Source organism: Ailuropoda melanoleuca, chromosome 15 (assembly GCF_002007445.2).
Source record: "Ailuropoda melanoleuca isolate Jingjing chromosome 15, ASM200744v2, whole genome shotgun sequence".
In the NCBI taxonomy this organism is placed as follows: Eukaryota; Metazoa; Chordata; class Mammalia; order Carnivora; family Ursidae; genus Ailuropoda; species Ailuropoda melanoleuca.
The window spans coordinates 10,783,187-10,805,969 of NC_048232.1; the positions used below are offsets into that span (position 1 = coordinate 10,783,187).

The window sequence follows — 22,783 nt, forward strand, 5'->3', positions numbered from 1 at the left end:
CATTTGTTAGATAAATAAATGTTACTGGTATCCCACAACTAGGTTTATTTATTATTTTCTTTTTTTTAAGCAGGCTCCATGCCCAGTGCAAAGTCCATTGTGGGGCTGGAACTCACGACTCTGAGACTGAGACCTGGGCCGAAATCAAGAGTTGGACATTTAACCAACTGAGGCGTCCCTAGGTTTATTGTTAGCTTTTAGTCGAAAATATTCATCACCACTCTTAAAGAAGTACCATCTGATTTTTATAAAAATAATATTAAACTTCATCAAGTTTTACATTTTATCAAAGCTAGCTTATCAAATATTTTTATGCGATTAATAGTATAATCACTTAATTTCTTATTTTACATACATATTTCCTATTTAAAATACCTTTTTAATCCTAAAATCAATCCTCTGATCCTGGGTTTTTATTTAATATACTATCAAATATGATTTCCTAATTTGTTACTTAGAATTTTTATATGGACATTCAAAAGTGAGATTTGTCAATCCTTCAAACTTCCTTGTTCTTTCTTTGTTAGATTCTGCCTATTCATTGTATGAAACGGCAAGTTTGCTTTTCAATGCTCTGGAAGAAACGAGACAGCAGAAAAATCACTTGTTCCATAAAAGACTGAAAGAACTCAATAAAGCTATCTAGTCTTACTCTATTTAAGATGAAATTAACTGATTATTTTATGTTGATATAATTTGGAAATGTGTATTTTCCCCCAAAAAATTCTGAGATTTTTCAAGCGTTTTAAAAAATACTTCCAGCATATCATCTGGCTCATTTCTTAAACTTCTAAATGTTCTTTTTCTTTATATTTTCTAAATCCTTCCCTATTTGGATTTTAAGAACCAGCTCTTGCGTTTCTAAAATTAATTTTAATTCTGGTTGTCTTTCTCAATGTATTTTTCACTACAATTTGAGATTATATCCACTTAGCATCAAAAATTTTAACCTAACTGTATTATTTCCTTTTTCTTCTTTTCCTGGACAAGTCACTTATACTTTATTTCATTTCTTTCTTCTTCTACAAAATCAGCCCAATTTATATCAAAGCGTTTTCCAAGTCCCAAAAGAAAGGTAGAAATAGCTAACCTTTTTAAAGGAAAGCAGTCTGTGCTATCCATTCAGGCTCCTATCAGTGAACTAATAAACAGGTAAATGCTTTCAGCTTCCAAAGGGATTTTAAAAAATAGTTTAACAACTCCCTGGAAGATCTTAACTCTTTTATGCCTTTCCAGATAGTAATCCTGGTTTTTGTTCTGTGGGAATTGGCCACGTGAAACTAAAGTTAGCGATTCTATTTTCTCAGAATCCTCTACTCCTAAAAAGCTCACCAAGTCCTTCTCAAACTAACACTTTTCCAAAATTCCTCTTTTTCCATTATACCTTTCACAATTAAAAGGACAGTTGATAGTAAATGCCACCCTGCCCTATTCAAATCTTTAAGCTCTGTGACTTCATTCATTACTTCCCAAAATAAAATCCCTTATGTTGTAAATAAGGTAATAAATTATATATTTTTTCAATGTTAGTCCTGCTTAAGTATGCTTTTCTGTCTTTTCTACCCCTCTATGCATGCAAGGCTGCAAGGGAATGGAGTGCTAAATGCTATGCCAATCACATTAAAGGTATTAACCACAAAATAAAACATTTTAATGAAACTAAAGAGCAAATTTATGTATTAAAATTTAAGCCAGATATGTATTTTTAAACTTTTCTGAAAGTCAACTAGAAAATAAACTTAGATCCTCCCTTTGAAAACTGAATTTTTGTCCTCAAGAGTGATGATTATTTTTACCCAACAGTTAATGAGTGAACCATTTTTTTAAAACTATGCTTTTTTCTTAAGCAATAAAACCTTGCTTACATTTTCAAGGTCTCTTAAATCACACATTTAAGTATCTTACTAACAGTTAATGACCATCAAGTTAGTAAACATCCAGTCATCATTACAAGTAATAAGAATGCAGAAACACACATTTTGTTACTGAGGGGGAAGAAAAGAAATTCTTAAAGGTTTTTATCTCGTAATTAATCAGCTTTATAAAAGAAATGTTCAGCTTTTTTTTTCTCTTTAAAATCTAAAGAATTTAACTGTTGGAACCTATTAATTTTATCTTGTTCAAAATCGCCTAGAAAAAGAAGGAATGTGAAAGAATACTGCTACCGTTCAATTAAAAGAATACAAAAGATTTTCTTCATTGAAACAATGAAGTAGATGATGATTCAAAAAATATGAAAAATAAAAGACTGGAATCAGTTACTCTGAAATCGACAACCAAATGCCCTGGAGACTTTTTCACAATGTTGCCGCTCCCAGTGCAACAGCGCCATCAAGTGGTACAACATGCTAACAGGCTTCAAAGACTAAGAGGAAAAGCTGTTGAAGAATCAGGGGGAAGCGCTTCATTCTCTCAACAGTTTGTTTTTATTAATCGAAATCTAAAAAGATTCTGATCATCCATCTGTAAAAACTTGGCAATCCATATGGATTCCAAGTCATTAAAACCAATACTGCGTTCGACTGTACCAGGACAAGGAACTGAGAGATTTGTAGGTACTTTACCCTCGAAGTTAGTTTAGGTGAGGGGGGCCTTCTGAGACGCTAGGCCCAATCTCTAGCTTGACCTAGGTGGTGGATACATACATATACCTAATTTGTGAACATTTTATGTGAAATTTCAATTTTAAGTGTTATAGTTATATTACAAATTAATTATAAAATGATATGAAATATCGAAGGGAATTTCAAATAGATTTCATTTCTGTGGAGCCCTTCAACAGGCTGAAATAAAATGCCAGGCTTCTAAGACTTTTTTTTTGAACCAACCATTTACTTAATGAAGGAAAAACACACTAAAAGTAAAAACAGTTTCAGATCAAACCTTTAAGAACTGTACAGGTGAAAAAAAATTGTACAGATGGACATCAAATTTTAAAACTTTTATGCTACAAATGATACCAAGAAAGTGAAAAGACAACTCATAGAATGGGAGAAGATATTTGCAAATAATATCTGATAAGACACACGAACAAAGAACAAATAAAGAACTCTCACAACTCAGTAATAAATAACATAATTAAAAAGGGGGTAAAGGATTTAAAGACATTTCTCCAAAGAAGACATATAAACAGCCAATAAGCATATGAAAAAATGCTTAAAACCATCAGCCATTAGAAAAAGGAAATCAAAACTCACAGAAAGATACCACTTCCGACTAAGGTGGCTACAAGCAAAAAAATAACAAGTGTTTTGAGGATATGGAGAAATTGGAGCCCTCACACACTGCTGATGGGAATGTAATATAGTGCAGCCACTATGAAAAAGTTTGGCAATTACTGAAAACATTAAAGAGTTACCACAGGACACAGCAATTTCACTCCTAGACATATACCGAAGAGAAATGAAAACATACCCACACATAAACCCTGTATACAAGCAGTCATGTCAGCATTACTCCTAGCAGCTAAAAAGTGGAAACAATCCTACTGTCCATCAACTGATAAATGGGTAACAAAATGTGGTGTGGAATATTATTCAGCCTTAAAAAGGAAGAAATTCTAATACATGCTAGAACATGGATGAATCTTGAAAACATTACATTAAGCGAAAGATGCTAGGTACAAAGGCACATATTGTATAATTTCATTTATATGAAACACTCAGAATAGGCAAACCCACAGCAACTGAAAGCAGGTTAGAAAAGGTGGGCAGAGAAAGTATGGGACTGACTACTAACAGACAGAAGGTTCCTTTGGGCAGGACAAAAATGTTTTAAAATTTGATCATAGTGATGGTTGCATATATTTAGAACACTGAATGGTATACTTCAAATGTGTGAATTGTATAGTACGTGAACTACATCTCTTTAAAGCTGTTTTTTTTTTTTAAATAAAAGATCTATAGAGAACCTTAAGAGTTATCCAGTTTAGTGCTTACTAAACCAAAATATACGGACTACGTAAGACAGCCAAATTCTCTACCAGACACTAATTAAATACATTTAGGGATCCCTTGCCTTTCAAAAATTCATGTTATACCACTCTGCTTTCGCTTAAGACCTACAGTTGTACCTGTTTTTGCTACGTGGAAGAAATCCAGAGAGGATTTTTCACTTTTATAAAAAAGGTGAAAAGCAAATACAGTGTTCAGCGTTGGTTTTGCAGCAAAGCAGTTGCAGAGGCGGTGAACACCAGGAATCACAAGAGTGGCTCCATCCCCAAGAACTAGACTCAACAGCTCAGCATCAAATCGCCATAGCTTTCAGCTGTGTCTGTGAGCATCAGTGCCTTACCTAGATTTATTTTTGGATTCTGTCACCAAGTTGTGTCCCAAGGTATCAGAAAAGCCTAAGAGAAGTTTTTTCTTTTGGGGGGGAGGTCTGGTTACATTCAAAGACTTTTCCATATAAATTTATGGTAATTACTGCTTTGCACCATTTCAACTTAAAAAAGGTTTCATAGGAACACTCTACCTTTGGATGGCGGGGGAACCTGAATACAGCTGACCCCTGAACATAAGACTGAACTGTGCAGGTCCACTTAAATGTGGACTTTTTTCCCAATAAATACAGTACAATACTATAAATGTTATTATTCTCTTTCTTACAATTTTCTAACATTTTCTTTTCTCTATTTTAAGAATATAGTATATAACACATTTAACACACAAAATATGTGTCAATCAACTGTTTATATTATCAGTAAGGCTTCTGATCAACAGTAGGCTTTTAGTTAAGTTCTGGGGGACTCAAAAGTTATACATGAATTTTTGTGCAGAAGGTTCGTGCCCTAAGCCCCATGTTGTTCAAGAGTCCACTGTATATATAAAACCTTTAGGCCCTCACAGTCATAGGCACTCAAACAACAAATAATTCATTCTGATTTTGGTAGCACATTATTTGGTCAGCTCAGGCAGGATGGATTGGATGAAGGAGGGAATCCTCGCCATACAGACGCTCAAAAGGATTCATATCCTTTGCGGAGGTTGGGGGAGAGAAAATGCCACACAAAAAGAAAGATGGACCTTACTAAAGGGGTCCCACAGAGTCTAGATGGGCATGGCAGACAGTAAGGCTAGAAAAGAGCAAAAGCTAAAAGAAGGTGTTAAGAATTTCCTTGCCCCTCTCTTCCAAAGTGTCCCAGCTTGTCCCTAAGTCCAGAGGGCTCAAATAACTGGCTACTCCTAATACCCTAATAACTGGCCACCCAGGAGAATATTCTAGCATGCTCACTCTAGACCCAACCTGCTTTGTTCCCTCTTCCTCCCGCTCCCCTTGAAGGCAACTAGTCATCTCTCTTATTCAAGATGGAATGAATAAAATAAAAAAAAGATGGAGAAGTGTTTTTGAGTCTATGAGAGAAGAAAGGGAAGAGGAGAAGAAAGGGAATGAAAAACAGAATGAGAGGAGACTTAATTGCACTTGACTATTATCTTTTTACTTCGGACTCCCTAAGGACCAAGCTGTAATCCTCAGGATAAACCAAATATTGCAGGTAAGGTAGAAAGATGCATGGGGGTTAAGGACAACAACAATAAAAGCCCTTCAAAATTAAAGGCTTTTCAATCAATAAAAATATACAGTCAACCAAGAGACATCAACCTAGTCTCAGACTCTAATAAACCATTTTAAAGATGTGTAAACAGAGTCCTTGCCTTTCCGAGTCACTCAGGAACATAAAAAAGACGAAGTTTTAGCTAAACACTGAAATCATCAGAAGAGACTAGAGAGTACATTTTACACTAGAAAAGCAGACAAATGAGACATCTGTTCTTACATAAATTAGAGATTTTTCTATAACTCAGCTCACCTGAAATGTGTATACAATAAGGAAATGCCAGTGAAGAGTTAAGTCAATGCTACTTGTGAATTCCATTGAACAGACTGCCCTCTATCAGCCAAACCATACTTAATACCTACTTTATTGTTTTCCGTAAGATAACTTATTAGAGAAATAAAAATTTAATGACCCCAAACAATTCCCTATGAGTGTTATCTGAAGCAAAGGCAACAGCGCTAGCTGAGCGCTCCATGTGCTTCTCTACGTTTTCCGAGTGTCCTTGTTGTCTTCTTAGGCTTTGGGCTGAGTGAAAATGATGTGTCACTTTTTGTCCAAGGTGCCTAGGAACAAGATGAGTTCACACACTGTCCTCTCATGCCACGGCAATCCTGGAAAGCTATGGCAATGATATAAGATGAAGTTTGTAAACTTCATTTTTCTGAGTAAACTCAAATGTTGCATAAGGTTTGAAGGGAGCTACCAAATCAATCCAGATTGGATGCAAGATAAATTACAGCAGAAACCACACAGGAAAAGTGAATAGAGAGCTTATCCAAACAGGGCAGATTTTCAAACTTTATTTATTAATATTATTAACCACAATTAATTTAAAAAATAGAGAAGGTGCCTGGCTGGCTCAGATAACTCTTGGTCACAGGGTCATGAGTTCAAGCACCACACTGGGCACTTAAAAGAAAGAAAGAAAAGAAAAAAGAAGAAAAGAAAAAAAAAGAAAAGAAAAGAAAAGAAAAGAAAAGAAAAGAAGAAAGAAAAAAAAGAAGAAAAGGAAAAACTCCTTAAAAGATACCAAAATTTACCAGAAAAACACTGCCACAAAATATATGAAAATTCTGGCCATTTTGCCATGATTTTAAAAATACGAAATGAACCCTAAAAGACGAAATGGGGAAAGGAACACAGGGGAGAACATAGTGTGAAAATGCTAAGAGGCAGAGGATTAAAAAAAGACACTGAAAAAAGTGATCAGTGAGAATAGGTAGCTAGAAATAAGCAAAGGATTTCAACATGTGCATAACTGAAGTACCTAAAAAAGAACACCAAAACAAGAGAACAGACCAATTATCTAAAATACACTTAAAGATGAAAATCAGGAAAACTTCCCTGAAGTATTCAATATGAACACTGAAAGGGCATGGAGGATGACCCATGGAGAATGATCAACAACACCAAGGCGTCTCCATCGTAGTAGAGCCACTGGATTTACTAGAGAAAGAGTTATCTGGGCAGCCACATGAATGACCAAGTCAACTACAGAGGAGAAAAGGGAAAAAGGCAGGCTGGCCTCCAGTTTCTCCATAGTAATACCAAATGCCAGACGACACTGGGGTAACACTTTCAAGGTATTTAAGGGAAAAGGTATGAACCATGGATTCTACAACCAGCTAAGGTGTCCTTCAAGAAACAAATCCACAGACACATCACTCTGAATGTCCAAGAGCTCAAGGGATATTTTTTCCAAAGAACTCTTCCTGAGGAAATTATTAGAAGACGAACTTCAGGGGCGCCTGGGTGGCACAGCGGTTAAGCTTCTGCCTTCGGCTCAGGGCGTGATCCCGGCGTTATGGGATCGAGCCCCACATCAGGCTCCTCTGCTATGAACCTGCCTCTTCCTCTCCCACTCCCCCTGCTTGTGTTCCCTTTCTCTCTGGCTGTCTCTATCTCTGTCGAATAAATAAATAAAATCTTTAAAAAAAAAAAAAAAAGACAAGGAACTTCAGCAAACTAAGAGATAACTGAGGAAACCAGAGAAACAGGGCTGCCGGGAAGCATGGAGTATTTTAAACTGTAGAACTAAGATAAAACAAATGACAAATTAGGATATGCTAATATGCTGTCCATGCTATCAGCATGGAGACAAAAACAAACAGAGGGCAGATGGAAAAGAAGATGGGAAGTCAGGTAAGTTTGCTGCTTGCCTGCCTGTAGCACTGCGAGTGAAGTAACACTGAAAACTGACAAACCAAATGACACAAGTATAAGCACACTTAACACTGAAAAAGGAAAATGTTAAGGAAGATAACATCACAGACCAACACCAGGTGGGTAAGGAGAGGAAGAAGAAAGGAAGAGAACACAAGCTAATTTCATCATCAATTGCAGTAGGAACAACAAAGATTGTCTAAATAAATAACCATGAAGTAAACCTACAATTACGAAGGCTAACTACTAAAATAAAAATACGAACCTTCCTCCAATCAGAAAATACATATACCCACATATGTATGGCAAATAAAACAAGACAAATTACATAATGAAAGACTTTTAAAAAATTAAACCAAAAAGACAAGTAATATAACAGAACTTGGACCATCATATTTGTCTTATCAAAAATGTAAATAAACTAACTTAATGATAAGAAACATTTTCACAACAGATGTCAAAGTAAAATTCAATTCCAGAATATACAAGAGACTCAATTAAAATAAAGTGATTCTGGAAGACTGACTATAGAAGGTCAAAAACATACTAGAAAAAGAAATTAGAAATTGTAATCAGATAAGGTAGTATCAGGCCAAAAAAGCATTAAGACAAAGAATGACACTTTACACTGATTAAAGGTTCAATCCACAGTGAGGTGTAAGTTTTATATTCATACCAAATAACACAACAGTAACCTTCGAAAAGCTGAAATCATAGTAGTCATTAGGAAAACACACATCAACTGTAGTCTTTAATTCACCTCCCTTAGTCCAGAACCACCAGCACAGAAAAAGAAGTCAAGAAAATGGACGAACTTAATAAAAGTTACTTAATACTGTAAACTTCCGTGATGAATACATTTAACTCTGTACCATAAAAACAAAGAATATAACCTTTAAAAAAAAAAATGCGTGTGGGAGGGTGCCTGGGTGACTTAGTTAAGTGTCCGACTCTTGGTTTCAGCTCGGGCCATGATCTCATGGGTTGTGGGACAGAGCCCCGCACTGGGTTCCCTGCTCAGCACAGAGTCTGCTTGAAGATTCCCCCCCTCTGCTCCACCCGGCCCCCATGTGCTCTAAAATAAATAAATAAATCTTAAAAAAAAATGCTTGTGGGATGTTCACAAAAACTGACGATATAATAGGCCATAAAGAAAATTTCAAAAAATGCCAAAAAGAATAGACTGTATTTTCTATTCATAGTGCAGTAAAAATACAAATTATTAACCAAGTCAGACAACAAAATAAAACAAAACAGGTCCCACTACCTGGAAGTTTCAAACCTCTCTCAGATACCTCCTTAGGGAACAAAAAGGAAATACAAACTAAAATTGGAGAATTCTGAAAAAACATAAAAACAGAAATCACCACATGTCAGATCTACAAGATACAGCTAAGACCATTCTCAGAGGACAACACGTTAAATGCCAAAAAAGTAACAAAATGAACAAAAGAAACCAAGAGAGAAAAAATTGGTAAAGACCAAAAGCCAAAAATGAGTAAAAAAATAGTAAAACAGTAGAAGAAATTATAATTTGGAAGCTGGTTTTTTGGGGGTGGTTGTTGGCAGGAAAAATGAAAATGGATAAACTGCTAGCCGACATGCTTAAGAGAAAAAAAAAAGAAAAGGGAAGTACAAACACAGTGTTGTCTGTAATGGCAAAGACTGGAATGTCCAAAGTGGTTAAATACAGTACATCCATAAACAGAAACATTGCAGCTTTAAAAGAACAAGGGAAATCTTCATATATGGATATAAAAGCTCCCCAAGATATATTATTAATGGAAACAGTAAGGTTCAGAATGACAGGTACAGTAAGTTACCCTTGTATAAAAAACAGGAAATATAAGAATTTATAATTACATTTTCTTGTACAAGAAAAAGAAACTTAGAAGGATATACAAGAATCAAGACAGTGGTTTCCAAATGGAAAAAGTGGAAATTGGGTATAAGAAGACAAGGATAGAAAGGATACTTTTCAACACACAATGTCTGATACTTCTGGGTTTTGAGCCTTATAAACGTATACTTATTTTTTAAAATGAAATTTTAGATTTGCATATGACCAACATTAATTCATCAAATATCTTCAAGTACTTACCAGAACTATACTTGGTGTTGAAAATGTAAAAAATGAAAAGATGCAGAACTTTTTTATTTTTTAAGTAATCTCTACACCTAATGTGGGGCTCGAACTTACAATCCAAGATCAAAAGTCACATGCGCTACCCACTGAGCCAGCCAGGTGCTCCAAGAACTCCCTTTTAAAGAGCCTATACTTTTTACACTTTGGTAGGGATACAGGTGGCAAAGCAACATTGGGATATGTGCCTGATACTTCTTACGAAAACATTATGTTGAAAGTGCTGTAAGAGCACCTATATGTACATAATGGAAATGAGGATGGCTGTTCAGGGAAGACGGCTCCTAGGCTAAGATTTAAAGAGTGAGCCAGAGATCTTCAGTGGAAAAATAAAGAATATTCTAGACAGATTAGAAAACAGAGGCTTGGAAGTAGAGAGAGCAAAGGGTATTCAAGAAATCGTTACAGATCAGGATTTGGCAAGAGCAAGAGTGGCTAGAATTCTGACCAAAGCTGAAACAGGGCTAGATAAGAGAAGGCATTAAATACCATGTTATGTAATTGTATCACCTTCTACCTGTCCAATACTATGCTGAGTGCTGGAGATAAAGAAGTAACGTGGCCTCCTCCCTGCAGCTTAGTCTAGAGGACAACATCCAGGGAAACAAGGAAGCAGTTTTTGCAACACTTTTCCTGTTTCTAGCTCTGCACATACTCAGCTGCCTCCACCAGAATGCTCTTTCTACATTCCCTTTCCCCACCATCACTCGCCTAGCTAATTCCTTTTTCAAGACTCACATTAAATGACCCCTATTCCAGGCAGCCTTCTCGGACTCCCCAAGCTAAATCAACCAGTTCCACTTGCTATATACTTCAAAGCATGCTGTGATTCTTCTTGGTAACTGCATTTAGAAGTCTTTGTCTTTCTTCTTTTCTAAACTGTAAGCTGTGTGAATACAAGAGCCTATCTGTCCTGTTCACCACCATATCTCTAGCACTGATCACAGAATATAGTAGACTCTTAATGAATCAGTTAATAAATAAATAAATTTTAGAACATACTTTAATCTTTCCTGATCACTCGGGTGTATTATAAAAAACCTATGATTGTATTTATACATTTCAGGTATACAAGACTATATATAGGTCCTCTTCCTCATGACTCTAGCACTTCAAGTACTTGTCTCTTTACTTCTTCCCTCTTCTCTCAAACCATATATTGTCACTTCCTACTACCTTTAAGTCTGTATTTCTAGCAGATTTCGAGTACATCTAATGTGTAGCTATTTGCTGAGCTAAGCAGATAAACTGAGTTACAAAGGATACAACCAGCAAAGACAAAATAATATGTAGTTTTTGAGGACCTTCTTTGGGAGGGGGTGGTTGAGGGGAGGGTGTGGTGGAATAGGACAGAATAGGGATGTAGGGAGACACGATGCTCTTTTATAAGCAAACTATTTAAATACCACTGCATGGTTTCTTTTGTAAACAAAGCCTTTTATTTTTGCTAACTTTGGATTATTCTGTTATATTAAGTTTAAATAATTGTTAATACTTGTTTCTTCATTCAAATAAAGAGTTGAAAAAATCTGAAAACAAATATTCCATTGTATAAGAAAAGAATCACTTGAAAAAAATCAGTCCAAGATACTGAGGAAAAAGTATCTGAAATTTCATCAGAGGCATGCACTTTTTCCCACTTACAAATACATAAAGTGGGGTGTGTCTCACAATTAAGGCCTTAACAATAACTGGCAATATTTTTTCTTTCTTAGTTTTACATAAAATAATGGTGTACCTCATAACTGATGGCACCTTAGATTTGATGAAATGCATATTATAAATATTCATGTTCATGATGTTCTCAACTAGACAATGCTTAATTGTTATCATTAATACATTCCATCTCTCTTACCCCACTAAGATGAAAAACCTAATGCTCATATTAATGAGGCTGGCAGGAGGTAAAAACCACTATAAAAGAAAAAAAAAGTAGCAATTTGGTTTCGCTGAGAAATCTTACATCAAGAGATTATAGGCCTCTACCAATGAACAGACCTAATGAAAACTTTGCTTAAGAAAACTTTAGTGAAATCCTTCAGAAACCTTACTTTCTGGGGAAAGTATCTATGTTAGCTATGTTGTATGTAATTGTCATAATAGTTAACAAAATTGTTTAATTATTCATTGTTGGATAAACAGAATGGCATCTCCTCCAGGTTCCTAAAGTCAATAGTCTGCGTGGTCCTCCACATTTCAGGACCATTAATTTAGTGTAATTTACAGCATTATAATTCTCTAGAAGCATTATGCAACTAAATATGCTTTTTGAATTACTAGCAACATAATCACTAATGTAACTTTCAATTCTAAACTATCATAATTACAAATACGTGGAACTTTTCATTTAAATACAGCTGTAAAAATTAGATACACTCAATTAGTCTGATCTTTATACAAAATAAAAACTCTCCAAAAACCTTATATACCTTTTGTCATTTTTTTCTCCTCAGAGGCAAAAATGCAAACCAACTGCTTCTAGAAATGATTAAGTTATTACTATTCTTAAGTTACTATTATTCTCAAACATTTTCTCTTCAAATAATAGGTAAGCATCAGAAGAAATATTTCCACTAGAGCTAACGAACAAAAAGAACAGAAATCAACAAGAAACAAGGTCTAGAAAATATGCTAAAAATAACAATGTCTATTGACAAGATATTTTTAAAGAGATAATTGAAGAAGAACATTTATCTTACAATCATCACTACAGAGTAAAAACACTAACAAATTACTTTTTATTTTTTAGTACCTACCTTTGTCTGGGAACTATAAAGAGTGCCCGTACCAACTTCTTCCTATTCGCTTTTGTATTCATGTTCATGCAAAAATCCATTGCTGCCTGAAGGAGAAAAAGCAAACTTTTTTCCTTAAAAAAAATGTCAATTTAGCTAATGAAAGCAGAAACCATGCATGCTACAAAGGACTTCTACTTGTTCCTAAACATTTCAAAATGGTTTTAGCACACTAGTACTGTAAGCATATGCCAAACTAAAAGATCACTAAAGCTTAAAGTCTTCTCTCCTTTTAGAGCTCAAAATGCATGTCTCATAAACTTTTTACTTGTAACCTAGTGTTAGAAACAGAAACCCAAGCGGGTGAACTGAAGACCTGCCATGAATTGTCTGGCAAATGATTATATGAAATGGCAATTAATGCCTTTGAGCTCACTGAAGTCAAGTAAATCAACAGTAATATCAGGAAAATATTCTGGCAGAATTAGAAAGTAGCAAGAATAGTTACCAGGAACCAAGAAAATTATTAATGCTAAATAAGGATAATCAAAAAAGAACAAAGATAAACTAGAAATGAGAGAAAGGCATATATTATTCTCAGAATCATATTAAAATAAGTGCCTCAGCATTGACTAAAAAGGTTTAGTTTAGTGTCAACAATCAGATTTGACAACTTAAAGAAACCACATCACAGGACTGCAATAAATGCCCACAACTGTTATCTAGTGCAGCAATCTACCATTCTATACCACAGTAACAGAGAAGTGTTCAATATTTCATCACTATATATCTGACATATAAGCATGAAAGAAAAGCTGGGGAGGTATGTGTTCTAGGAAGCCACTGGAAAGCAAAAATACGAGTAACTGGTATTTTTAAAACATAGGCATGTATATTTTAAAATGTTAAAGATTTTCAGTGTAGTTGGTTTAAGAAAAATAAGTTATACTTTAAAAAGGAATAAACTACCTTAAAATATACTTTTGAGGATTTCAAATATTGTCCTTTCATCGGTTCACATGTAATGTAATGATTATTTTATCATTAATCCCAATCCTTAATCTGGTAATCATGAGATGCACATAAAGGATCCACGGAGTTCCCAAATCCATTAAGGATTTCTACTCTTCACCACAGACTGAATGCACCGAAATACCTCCCAAATCATTTAGTTAAATCTTTTGAGGAAATGGCACAACTAACAATGATTAAATTCAAACCTGGGACACTAACTCAACATTGCAAGTATTCACCAAGATCAAAACTTTACATCAATATTAGTCAAGAGAGTAAAATCAATTTAATATTTTCTTCTGCTTGTAAGGAGAGTATAATAAACGTTATTAAAGCTTACATTTTATAACATTAAAGCTTATCATAGCTAATCAAAATCACAAAGAGAAAGGAAAAAATACAATAAATTTTCCTGTAATCAATTCACCCATATGTAACATTGAAAAATTCTGGACCTAATAAATGGAAACCCCAAAGTCATGTACTCAGAAAATAAAATAGGATAGCACTGGAAAACTTACACACACACACACACACTCTCAAATCAACATTTTTGAAAATATTAAGAAACATTTTAAATGGCCAATAACGGCTTAAAAACATGAAAAATAAAATGTATTTCAGTAAAAACTTTCGAACACTGTCCTTTAAAATACGTAAGTACTTTGCATATTCTACCTAAATAAATTTTATAAAGACAGAGAAGGCAATAATCACTTCACGTAACACAATAATCAAAGGTCAGTTAGGTGGGAAAAAAAAAATCTACAATGCTCAAAACTCTCCACAGATCAGGAGTCCGTAAAGCATGTCAATGCCTAACACATAGTACAGGTTCAATAAGAACACAGAATAAATAAATAAAAGGCAACATGAGTAGAAAAACTGTCAGAATTATTAAATTTCAGAAAATTAAAAAGGAAAAAAGCTTCATATGTGTATTAATTCTTAGATTTAACCAGTCCTGTCCTTTTGGGAGAAATGGAAGCAAAAGGAGTCTCCCTGGTGGTATCTATCTGCCTGAGGAACAACTGCTGATTGACAACTGAATAAGCAGTATACTGAAAACTTGTTTCAAAACATTTTAGGTCAATGAAAGACAGTTCAACAATCATTTCTTATTTTACTAACTAAACATACATTCTTATGATTATCAAATGTACGTAGAAATAAACATTAAAATAATAATAAATAAATAAACAAACATTACCATGAATGACATTACTCACAGAAGTTACCTAAAAGAAATCTTCACTCTGGTTTCTATATTGTTACATAATTACTGAATTCAAAGAATTCTTAGATTTTTCTGTTTCCCAAGTACTTTTCCTTCTTAAGCCATTACGACCTTTGTGAATGTATATGGAAGAAATTCCTTTCATGAGGACGCTGACTCCCCAGAGGAACCCACTGGGGTCCAACAGGGAAGAGTGGCCCATCTGACGCTCAGAGGGCTAACTCGGAATTACTATACAGTCATTACTGGCAATAGCTCTTAATACTGAGTGGGGTGCTACAGGATACTTTCCAATGCAGACTCCTAACAATAATGTTACTATATACAAAACTGATGAGCTTCTTCTCACGTTCAATTTTCATGATAGTACCCAAAATGGGGTATGAGGATGGAGTAGGCGTGTCAAGGTATCTCTCTGTACCCTCTGTTTACGTCACGTGAATGAATATATGAAAATTTGGCAGGGGAAGATTCAATCATATTTCAAACTTACTAAGTTTTTGAAAACCATACATTGACCTAATCACTCTAAGAAGTAAGACAATTTGGAAACAGAGTTTCAAGCCTACTTGATTACATGAATAGTTACTGAAATACATCTAAATTATTTGAAGGAGACTTAAATGAGCTCAAAGTCGAAAAATAATCTAACTTCTGTAGTTCTCTACAGGAGACTGTCAAAGCATTATGAGAAAAAAATTATTATATTGCACTTTGCCAAAAAGTGGCTTGAAGCAAGCTTTCAAACTTTGGGTCTCAAGAGCCCTTTACTTCATAGTCTCAAAAATTAAGGACCTGAAAGAACTTTGTTTTCGTGGGTTACATTTATCATCATTTACTGTATTAGAAATTAAAATTGAGAGACTTTTAAAATATTATTTCACTTATAGATACCAATAAACCTATTAGTTGTTACTTCTTTTTGGAAATACATACTTTTCAAGATGAAAAAAAAATTAGTACCAAAAGTGGTACTTTTTAAGAAAATAGCTAGACTTTCATATCTACCTATGCATTCAATCTGTTACAGGGTTTGTTTTTTGAATGAAGGATATCCAACGTCAGATATATACATAGCTAGAAAAGGGAGGTGTACTTTTAATATACTTTCCACTAATTGTAGATATGCTTTGATACTACCCCAAAACTTGATAAGTAGTAGTTTCCTAACAGTTAGTTGCAATGTGGGGCCCAAACCATATAAATCAATTTTTCATGCTACATTAGATTAAAATCATTGGTCTACCTTGCACTTTTGAGTGAACCTTAAACATCCAAGCACAATTCTGTGAACACAGTCTCATGGTCACTTAGAACAATGGTTCACTGAGCTATACAGATCTTCCACACACATAATTTTATATATTTAAAAATACATTATGTAATATCATTGCCAATCTCATCAGAAAAGTCTCATCAATAAAATCTCTTCAGGAAAGAACTGGGAAGGTATCAAGCTTATGGTGGTAGACGTTAAGTTTTCCAAAATTCTAACTGTTGTTGAAAACTCCAATTCGTTCATTGGTAATAAATACTTTGTTGCTGTCCTTGAAGTGAGAGGCTCACTTTGTTCATGTTGGAAAACTGTCTGCTAAATACCCAAGTTTGAGTAAACACAGTTTGCCCATCACTTCTTTCAAGTAAAAATGGTATTCTAGTTCAGTCTGCAACTCAATCACACAGTGGTTTTTCTCAAGACAACCTGGAGAAAGTGTAAGTGCCTTATATGCAATCCCCATTTTTTCAGATTAAAAGGATGTGTACTCAAAGATTGAAATGAAATAAAATCACAAATTTTTATAGAGTCATCCGGAGATTCTTAAGTGAAAGCGCTCTCTTTTTAATTGCAAATGTAAGGCAGTGAAGAATTATAAAGGCTACTAGTACAGTTTGCTATCATTGCACCCACTCATGCTAAATTGCCAGTTGCTTTTGCAAATGTCAAAAACAACAAAAAGGTGGGGCTGTGTGGGGCGGTATTGGTATGAAAACAGTTTTAACCTTACAGACCTCATGAAAGCACCTCAAGAGACTCCAGGAATTGACAAAGCATACTTTAAGAATTTCTGGTCTAAAACCATATTTTCCAAAATGTGGAGTTCCTATATGAAGGGGAAAAGTGTCATGCCAATTCCAGACAGTTTCACACTCAAAGATAACATCTACAAATTGGCTTCAATTTTCTATGTTTATTTTGGATTCCCATATAAGATTCTACTTGAAGAAACAGTTTGTTCTATGGCTAAAACAATCCAAAACCCACACACATTACTAATTAGAACTATTCCACAAGGTCTATGCGCTTGCATAAAGTTAAACCATGACAATTATACCTTGTCTATCAGATCTCGGTTGACACAGTTGGGCAGCTGCTGGAGGAAAGCATCTACAATGAGCTTGAGATGAGATCCAGTGCTGGCTTCTTCATCCTCTTGTTCTAATATAAAATAAAATTTTAAATAGGTTAAAAAAATACATAGAGACAAGAACAGAAACATTCAATTGTTCTTTGGCAAATAGATAATCTAGAGCTTTTCTTCCTCATGAAAAAACGGAAGCCTTTTTTAAGCTATTACCCTGAAGTTTGGGTATATCTAGAATCAGAACCTAAAGATACTACACAGTCTTTCAGATATCAAACATGAAAAGGCAAACTTTTGCATTAGAAACGAAAACTTAAAAACTGCATGTAGTTTTATAGTAAATTTGTTATTTTTATCTGCTGAGCATCCCTCCCCATGTCTTCAAGTAACTTCACTTGCTTGCCTTTGAAGACAACCCATGGGATTCTGATAGGGAAGGGCACAGCCAAAGCACAGCATACCACCTTCCTCTTAGTCACAAGCAACCATGACACAGGACTAGCCAAATCCTTCCATGATACTTATGTACAGACACTGAAGGAGATTCTCTTTTACTTTGATGTTAACAGCTTGATAGGATCTGGGCCTAGGGAAGCCTCCAACCACGCCCACCCTCCCTTCATGACATGGAGAAAAGAAAATCTGCAGTAGGAAACAATGAAGACAATAGAGAAATCAGCAATACTGACAAAAGGTGTCCTTCTAATAAAAAAAATCCTACCTAATAAATGGATAAAGAAGATGTGGTGTGTGTATATATATAAAAAATGGAAATACTACTCAGCATAAAAAGAATGAGATCTTGCCATTCGCAACAACATGAACGGAGCTAAAGAGTATAATGCTAAGTGAAATAAGTCAGAGAAAAACAAATACCATAGGATTTCACTCATATATGGAATTTAAAAAACAAAACAAATGAACAAAGAAAAAAAGAGACAAACATAAAAGACTCTCAAATACAGAGAACAAATTGGTGGTTGCTAGAGGGGAGGCAGGTGGGCAGGCAGATGAAATAGATAGAGGGGATTAAGAGTAAACTTCTCATGACGAGCACCAAGTAATATACAGAATCGCTGAATCATCATATTGTACACCTGACGCTAATATACTGTATGTTAATTGTACTTAAATAAAAAGTCCTAACTTAAAAAAAAACCCTAATAGGAAGTATTTAGGGAATAATTAACAATATAACATTTTTATTACTAAACACAAAACATTACTCAATTATAAAGACAAAACTGTAACAAATAAACTGGTCTACCAGTTGCCTTTTATCTCTCAACCATTTTAGCATAACTTTCAAATACTTTTTTGTTAAGACTGTAAAGATTATACCATAAATTAAAGTAAATTCAGGACAAACTAGCAAGTAAAGAAGCAGAAGAAGTATCTATTAAGATATTTAGAGTTTAGATGATCATTAAAGCGTGTATTCACATTATATGGGACATGTCATGTTTGTATTCTAAATCAAATTCCAAAAAAGTGATGGCCTGGAACAACAGGAAAACAGAGAATTAAAGAGTAAAGCAAGAGCTCTGTGTATATAAATTAATCAAAAATTAAATCGTTAGCAAAATAACGTTTACCTTGCTCATCAAGAAGTTTCTTTGTGAGATCCTCAGCTTCATCTCCACCCTCTAACTCCAAGGTATCATCATTAATTTCTAGGTTCTCCAACTCAAGTTCCAAATCATCAGGATTTGATACCTCCTTATTATCCTTAGGTTCTTTTGTTTCTATTTGAAAACAAAGAATCAGTATCTCTGAATTAAAAGTCATATTGAAATCCTACCACAAAAATAGATAAGGATTCATAATATCTGCATCATTTGTCTTAGAATCCACATATATACCTGGCAATAAATTTGAATATATATTTAATATACACAGATTTTATAAGATATAGCACACTCATTGAGAACAAAGACCATAACTTCTTTGATTCTATACGCCATCTATTAACCAAAGGAATGGGTGGGTGGGTGGGTGGATGGACCGATGGAGACATACACGGCATGAGGATCTGTGGTAAAGATGAGAGGAAAATAAAGTTGATTAGATAACGTGGACTCAGATTAAGGTGGGTCTCAAAATCCATGATGACAAGTTCAGACTTTGTGTTTTACACAGTATGAGTTTGGTGGGTCATGAGCGGGAGATAATATTTAAATGTGAGGTGATGTGAAAATTGACTTACAAACAATACACAAGATAAATCAGAAAGACTAGATGTAAAAAGACCAATTAGGGAAACATCCTTATAATTTAGATGTCAGGGCTTAGAGGAAATAAAAAATGTAACAAAACAAAGGAAAATGGCCAGAAGTTGGAAATAAGGCTCAACAGAAAGAATAAAAAAGAAAGAGGAGCTAAACCCGATTTCAACAATATTGCCATAATGTTAATCACTGTTGCTGATAGGTAATTGCCAGTTCACTGTATTAGCCTTACTTTTGTGCTTGAAAATTTTCATCAATAAAAAACTGGGGTGCCTGGGTGGCTCAGTCGGTTGAGTGCCTGCCTTTGGCTCAGGTCATGATCTCAGGGTCCTGGGATTGAGCCCCACATCAGGCTCCCTGCTCAGCGGGGAACCTGCTTCTCCTTCTCCCTCTGCCTGCTGCTCCCTCTGCTTTTTCTCAATCTCTATCTCTCTCTCTGTTAAATAAATAAAATCTTTAAAAAAAAAAACAAAAAAACAAAAAAAACCTGAGTTAAAGACTTTATGCTTAAAAGAATTATAGACTTAGGGTGCCAACTGAAATTATTATATTTCTCAGCCTCAACTTTTCTTACAGTCTCTAATTTCAATATTTCTGCATTGAAAGCAGAAATATTTTACTGATACATGATGCCATCCCATATTTGGAAGAATCAAAGCTCTAATATGGATTGGTTTGCTGCCTCTACTGCATTTTCTCATGCATTCATCTTTCCATTCAACTGACACCTAAATTCTTAATACATGCTAACTACTGTTCTAAACAACAAGGACACAACTTTGTACCAGATGAAAACCCCTGCCCATATGGAGCATACGCTCACTCCCCAGTATTCTCTGAAGACTGGCTATCAAAAAACCAACATTTACTGATCAGCTGCTGTGTATTCAAAACTATGCTAAGCTGCTGAACATTCACACAAACCTTAAAATGTGACTCCTGCTCTCAAGAAATGTACAATCTATCCAAGGAAATTAAATTAATATACATAAGGGAGTCAGAGGGGTATGGTAAAGAGAGGTTTCCAAGCAGAAAACACAATGAGGGAAGGCTATGAAGCAAGAAGACTGGCCTGTTGCAGATGCTGAAAAGGAGAAAAAAATAAGGTTAATGTGGTATCAGATATTGGAAAGGAAGACCTAAACCAAACTATACAGGGTCCAACAAACAATGTTAACAAGTTTACATTATATTTCAAATAAATGCAAAGGCATTAAAAGATAGAGTAAAATTAATTTTTTAGAATGTACAGAAGGCAGCAAGAGCAAATCCAGGGCAGCCAGGGAGGAAGTACCACACAGTGGCCCAGATTAAGACACGATAGTACCTTGGATTAGAATACTAGCAGTAAGGGCAAAACCAATCTGAGATACATGTAAAAGGTTGAATTAACTAGACTTTATTACTGTAGTGACTGCTCCTTCCTCTTCTATCTGAGCCCGAAAGACATTGATATTTAAAAGGGCAAATGAAAGTGGAAGCTGAAGAAGGTAAGTAGAGAAGACAGGAAGGTTTAGTGCCACAGAAGCCATGGAATGGAAATGCTTCACAAAGGAAATAGTAAACTGTGGTGAATGGTTTGAGAGATCAAATGAGACAGACTAGAAACTGCCCATGAGATACAGCAACGTGAAGGTGACTGGTAATTTTGGCAAAAACAGTTCCAGAGTAGAGGTGAGGCTAGAGCCAGATTGGAGTGTGAACAATCTGCATCTTTCAAGAGGACTGCATAAAAAAGACAGAGGACGGTAGATGACAAGGGATGAGAGGCTCAGGAAGTTTCAGAGTATGCACAATTTGTTTTGATCTGTTTTGTTTTTTAAAGATGAGAATATGTTTGAATATGGAGATTAAGGATCCAGTAGAGAGAGGGAGAGAGAGGCAGTTCGATACCAAAGAGATCAAAAAGGGACAATGGATTGCAATAGGGTTCAGGAGAAAGAGGGAAACAAGATTCAGAGCAAGAAGATGGACTGGCCTTATATAGAAGGTGTAAAATTTCACCTTATCATCCAGGGAAGAAACATTCTATAAGCCCTAAGACAGGGAGATTTACAAATCAGAAGGGGCACACTGTTGAGGGGGTTCTATCTGATGGCTTCCATCTTCTCTATGAAGTACTATATCGCACATCATCTTCTGCTAAGGAGGGAAGCAGAATGAAAACTGGAGAAAGAATGAAAATGTGTTACGGAGTATAGGAGAGTGAGCTGAGGACAGAGATGCTGTCAAGTTTCCATACAGTGTTGAGAACCTGGTTGAGACTGGTGACCATGAATTTATCAAGTTATCAAGCTATCTAACTGATCATCTCTAGGAAAGCTCAACAGTTTGAATACAGAAACCAATATGGTGGATGACTGAGTTCATCCAGGGCTGAACCTGACAGGCATGTATGAATGAAAGACAAAAGGAGACCAATGTATAAGAAAAATATTAAAGATGTATATGCCAGCATGCAATCTAGAAAAGAAGGTAAGTGAAAGCAGGTGGAGACTACTGGAAGCCCAAAATAATAATAATAATAATAATAATGAAAAAATAAAAAAAAATTGAGGGAGCCAACAAAGGGACTGGAGAGGTCTCAAAAGAAACAGAAGCAGGGCAGTGAGGGGACCTGAGAAAGTTAAGGTGTAAGGACACAGAGATATTTAAGTTAGTGATCTGAGGTGATTTCGGGGCGGGTGCAGTTTGGGAACATTAATTTTCTATCATGCTGGTAAGAATGAAAGGCAAAGAAAGATGCCTTGAGTTCAAACCAGTTAGTAGTAGAAACTATCCTATAGCTTTTATCCACAGAATACCTCTACCAAATAAAATGGCATTTTCTTTCTTTTAATAAGTTCAACTGTTTAGTCAATCACCAAATTTGATCTACTCATTCTTGGGTATATTTCTGTATGTAAGACCATATCCCCCCTTCTCTTCTTTCTTGTTACTGGTTCCTATGAATGATCTCTTACATTACTAAAACAGAGACCTGCCAGTCCACACCTTATTTCTACTCTAATTTATCCTATATACCATTGACAGAATAACCTTTAACAGAAAGTAACAAAACAGAGTAACAAAAAGCTGCATATCCATCACATCTATGCATCTATGTTAAACTTCAAATAAATGGTATTCATGGTCTGTAGCAAGATAGTCCAAATCAATTTCTCACTACCCTCCTAATTTATTACATCTTCTAAAAAGGCAAAATGAATTATTTGATCCTTACTTCCTCTCCAAATGTACTACATCATTCCAGCTTCTATGTCTTTTTTTCATGCCATTCTCTCTACTTGGAAGGTCCACCCCAATACCTCTGGTCAAAATCTAAGTCAAGCTTCAAAAAGTC

General features: G+C 35.1%; 1 protein-coding gene across 2 annotated transcripts in view; it reads right to left on the minus strand.

The window, feature by feature from the left end:
* The window catches only part of UPF2 (UPF2 regulator of nonsense mediated mRNA decay), a 108,723-nt gene that overhangs the window by 56,470 nt on the left and 29,470 nt on the right, over positions 1-22,783 (minus strand). For both annotated transcript variants that reach the window (XM_034643478.1, XM_002925150.4), the window contains exons 6-8: positions 18,808-18,957; positions 17,183-17,286; positions 12,620-12,705 (exon numbers count right to left, since the gene is read on the minus strand). In XM_034643478.1, the coding sequence (XP_034499369.1) occupies positions 12,620-12,705; positions 17,183-17,286; positions 18,808-18,957 (340 nt within the window). The remainder of the gene's footprint in view (positions 1-12,619; positions 12,706-17,182; positions 17,287-18,807; positions 18,958-22,783) is intronic.